This window comes from Bos javanicus, chromosome X, assembly GCF_032452875.1.
Source record: "Bos javanicus breed banteng chromosome X, ARS-OSU_banteng_1.0, whole genome shotgun sequence".
Taxonomy (NCBI): domain Eukaryota; kingdom Metazoa; phylum Chordata; class Mammalia; order Artiodactyla; family Bovidae; genus Bos; species Bos javanicus.
In genome coordinates this window covers 37,803,035-37,807,315 of record NC_083897.1, presented here as the reverse complement: position 1 = coordinate 37,807,315, position 4,281 = coordinate 37,803,035, and the positions used below count along the sequence as shown (strand labels likewise).

General features: G+C 55.5%; 1 protein-coding gene across 1 annotated transcript; it reads left to right on the top strand.

Moving 5' to 3' along the window:
- The first annotated feature begins 2,425 nt into the window (after nt 1–2,425).
- Nucleotides 2,426–3,891, top strand: LOC133242771 (cancer/testis antigen 1-like). Its single transcript, XM_061408924.1, has 3 exons — nt 2,426–2,789; nt 3,258–3,383; nt 3,580–3,891. Exons 1-3 carry the CDS (start codon nt 2,449–2,451, stop codon nt 3,716–3,718), a joined length of 606 nt encoding a protein of 201 aa, XP_061264908.1. The 5' UTR covers nt 2,426–2,448; the 3' UTR covers nt 3,719–3,891.
- The last annotated feature ends 390 nt before the right edge of the window (nt 3,892–4,281 follow it).

The following is a 4,281-nucleotide window of genomic DNA, read 5'->3' as shown; positions in this document are numbered from 1 at the left end:
CTGCATCTTAGTCTCTTCCCATCACATTCTGTTCTTTGAAATTCCTGTCCCAATCACACATTCCCTCTGTCACACTCACTCAAAACCATGCACCTGTCACAGTGGTAAACTCTCTGAGAAACTCATTCTATCATAGTGCCTTTCCTTCATACTTCTGTCACTCTCTCGTCACACACAGTACTTGTCACTGGCATTATCATTTTCCTTTGCAGATCTCACCATTCAGACCCAAGTTAAGTCCCGTGCCTGATGGAGCTCTATGGTCATCATAGTTTTGAGAAATGCAGGAACCAAAACGCACAAGACTTTGAGCCGCTGGTGTTGGGGAGAGAGTGGGTGTGTGTGATTTGTGTGGAGGAGACCTGCATCATGGGAGACAGGATACCGACATGGCAATACTGTCTGAAAACTGACTTGATGGATGAACACATGGAAAGCACATGAAACAGTGCATGGGCTGCAGCAAGTGTTAGCTATCGCTACAGATGAAGAGCACAGGTACAGATGTGGAGTGGGCAGAGGGAGGACGCTGGTGGGTCATGTGGCTTAGTCCCTTGCCCTCTAGGCCATCATAGTCTAGTGAGCCCCCTTCTACAGCACGACTATCCTTACAAATGTCCCCCCAACCTGACAGTGGGCCCCTGAGGGAGAGATGTGTCCAGGTTCCCCGCTGGGGTCCTCTAAGCCACAGAGCAGGGAACAGACACAGGCATTAGACAGGATCTACCCACACCCTAAAACTGACTTGGAGCCAGATTGGAGAGAAACTGGGTAGGTGTGAAGGTGGACAGGGATGCCCCACCCCTGGGCAGCCACTGCCCGGTCCTCTCTCCCTGCACTGGGGGTGGGCAAAGGCTGCTGGCCTTGGATTTGAGAGCTGAGCGGACTCTCCAGCCAGGGGGTGGGGCTCAGGGACGGGAGAGGGCAAGAGACTGGGCAGTGTCCAGGGGAACATTGCTCTTCCCCCAGTCCTTGAGCGTATCAGGTTCCTCCGGTGCTTCTGAGGGGTCCCTGCATTCTGTGTGCCTGGAGCCCCAGGCAGCCCAGCCCCATGCCATCCCCAGTGAGTGCAACAGCAGTCCCCGCTTCCCTCCCCCAAGCAGGCAGGCACAGCAGGCTCCGCATCCCTGGTATCATGCCTCCAGGGCCGGGCCACCTCAGTCCCATGTGAAGGCACCTGTGTAAGCACAGAAGCAGACACATATGCCCATGTGAATGCATCTCAACCATGCTCTCTTTGACACACACATGTACACAGGGACACACCCATGTGCATGCACCTGACCACACACTCTCTTGCAACCAAACATACATGCCCATGTGCAAGCACCTCCACACACAGACACATGCACACGCCTATGTGCTGGAATCTGTGTATGTGCTCTCTCTCTGAAACACACCCACGCACACGCCGATGGGCAGGCACCTATGTAAGGGTACTCTCTCGAGCACACACACAGATACACACATTCACATGCCTATGTGCGTGAATCTGTGCACGTGCTGTCTCTTACAAACACACCCATACAGATGCCCATCTGCATGCACCTGCCCCTGCGCTCATGCACACAGACGCACATACACGCACGTGAGCTATGTGTGAGACACCAGAGGGACAGACCAGCCCTGACCCAGGGGTGCCCGACTCACTTCTGGGAGTCGATGACAGGGGCCTGCGCTCAGCAGGATGGTCACCTGTGAGCGACGCCAGGCTGGCTGCAGCACAGACATGGAGGTGCACAGGGACCAGGGCTTACTTGGGGTTTGCAAGCTTGGAGTGGCAACGGTCAGGTTCCCTGAAGAGTGGGGCAAGGTCCGTTTGAGCATGCGCACTGAGGAGCTGTCCCCACACTAAAGGGTGGCTGCTGCTAAGTCGTTTCAGTCGTGGCCGACTCTGTGCAACCCCATAGACGGCAGCCCACCAGACCCCCGTCCCTGGGATTCTCCAGGCAAGAACACTGGAGTGGGTTGCCATTTCCTTCTCCAATGCATGAAAGTGAAAAGGGAAAGTGAAGTCGCTCAGTCGTGTCCGACTCTTAGCGACCCCATGGACTGCAGCCCACCAGGCTCCTCCGTCCATGGGATTCTCCGGGCAAGAGTACTGGAGTGGGGTGCCATTGCCCTGGAGCACCACCATTTACCAGGTTTCCAGGCCCGAGGCAGGGCTGACACAGAGAGCCCAGACCACGTGGGTATGTGTGTCTGCGCATGCGCGTTGGGGCTACACGGCACGCTAACGCGTGAAGTTTCGGCAGGGGGCACCCATTGCCTGAGAGCCTGCAGTCATCACGGGAACCGATGGTTGGTGGGAACCAATCGTGAGGCAGGACCAGAGTGTGTGTGCGCAGGCGCTCTGCCCGTGCTGAGTTTCAGGTCACAGTACAGAGCTGGGATCTGTAGGGACGGTTCAGTCTTTCCTGACGCGGAGGGAGGGGAGAGGGTTTCAAGATGGAGTCCGAGGCACATGGTGGAGGAGCCATGAGGGCAGCCGATGAAGACGCAGGTGCCGTGGCCTCTGCAGCGGGTACAGCACATGGCGGCCAAGGTGTGCCGGGTGGTGCTGCTGGCCACAATGGCCCTGGCATCCCAGCTGGCCCTGGAGACGCCGTCAGTCGAGAAGTCCCTGCCGGCTCCGGTGACATGGCTGATCCCAGAGGCCCCAGCGCTGCAGGAGAGTCAGGTGGCGCAGCCGCTGCCATTCCGCAGATCCCAGGGCCACCCAACGCACCAGGGCCTGGTGGAGACACTGCACCCGGAGCCAGAGTTCTGAGTAACCGAGTCTTCCAGTTGTATCCTATTCCAGGAGCCCCGGTGGGCCAGGCGGCTGCGAGGGTTGGGGTGTGGGCTAGGGGTGGTTTGGAGGGTTGCAGGTTGCGGAGCCTAAAGTATAGGAAGAGGGTACTCTGGGAGGCTGGAGGGTGTGGGTCAGGGGTGGTCTGGCTCTCAGTGCATGGTGGTGAGGAAAAACACCCTGAAGTGATCCAGAGGGTTGAGCGGTGATATGCAGGGAGTCCTGTGGTGGCCTTGTGGGAGAAGGTGGGTCTCCGTGAGCAGGGAGCCTGACGTACAGGCAAAATGACGAGTGTGGATAGTGGTGAGGAAAAGCAATCTGAAGGGAACTAGAGGGTCGGGCGGTGATATGCAGGGTGTTTGGCGGCGGCCATGAGGGAGAAGGCGGGTCTCCTCGAGCCCAGGGAGCCTGAAATACAGCCAAAATGACTGGTCCGTGGATGGTGCCTTAACCGTATTTCCACCAGCAGCTTCGGCATACCTTTCTCATCATACGCGGAGGCGGACAACGCGCGCCGCCTCCTGACTCGACTTACTCAACTGCGATGGCCGGTTCAGAGGGAGCTCTACATTAATGGCCACATGTTGGTTCTGTGAGTTCTAAAGGGGGCCGGGGCGAGGGAGGGAGTGGTGGGTGGTGACCAGTCTAGGCGCAGGAGGAGCCATAATGGTGGGTTAGGCCTAGAGGAGAAGTGTGGTGCTCTGGGCTTGGTCAGTGAGCGGGGACAGAGGGAGGACACGCTCTTCCTCCTCAGCGGGAACATGAATTTCATTTTCCCTCCCTTTTAGCCGATTGACTGCTGAAGACCATGCCCTGCTCCAGATGGCCATCCACTTCTGTCTGGAGCAGGCTTCCCTGGTGATGTGGATCTTGCAGAACTTCGTGCCCCACCTTTTTCCTCAGTCTCAGCACAGAAGAGAGCCTTAAAACTAGCCTATGTGCCCTAGTCTCAAATGTTATTCCCAAGAGCATTGCTTTCTGCAGTAGTTTGATCGGGCTTCATCTTGTGCCTGTGCTGCTGCTTGTGGGCTCAAGGTCCACATAGTTTGTTTGGGGATTGTGAACTGCAGAAAATAAAAGTGAGCTGTCTCTGACTTTAATTTTAGCTTGTTCACTTCCTAACGTTGCATTCATCTTCTGGTTGGAGGGAAGGTTCTCAGATCCAGATATCCAAGGAGTACAACCCAAGTGAAGACGATGTATGTAAGAAGTGGGAGAATAAGAAAGTTGTTTATTGCCATTCAGTATTGATTTTTAAATATTTTGTCAGTTCTATAGTTACATTTATATACTAAGATATAGTGCCAGAACATTGCTGTTCAGTCTCTAACTAGTGCCCAACTCTTTGCAACCCCATAGACTGTAGCACACGAGGCTCTGTGTCCCTGCTTTCTCCTGGAGTTTGTTCAACTTCGTGCTCATTGAGTGGGTTATGCTGTCAAACCATCTCATCCTCTATCCTCTCATCCTCCTTTTGCCTTCAATCTCTC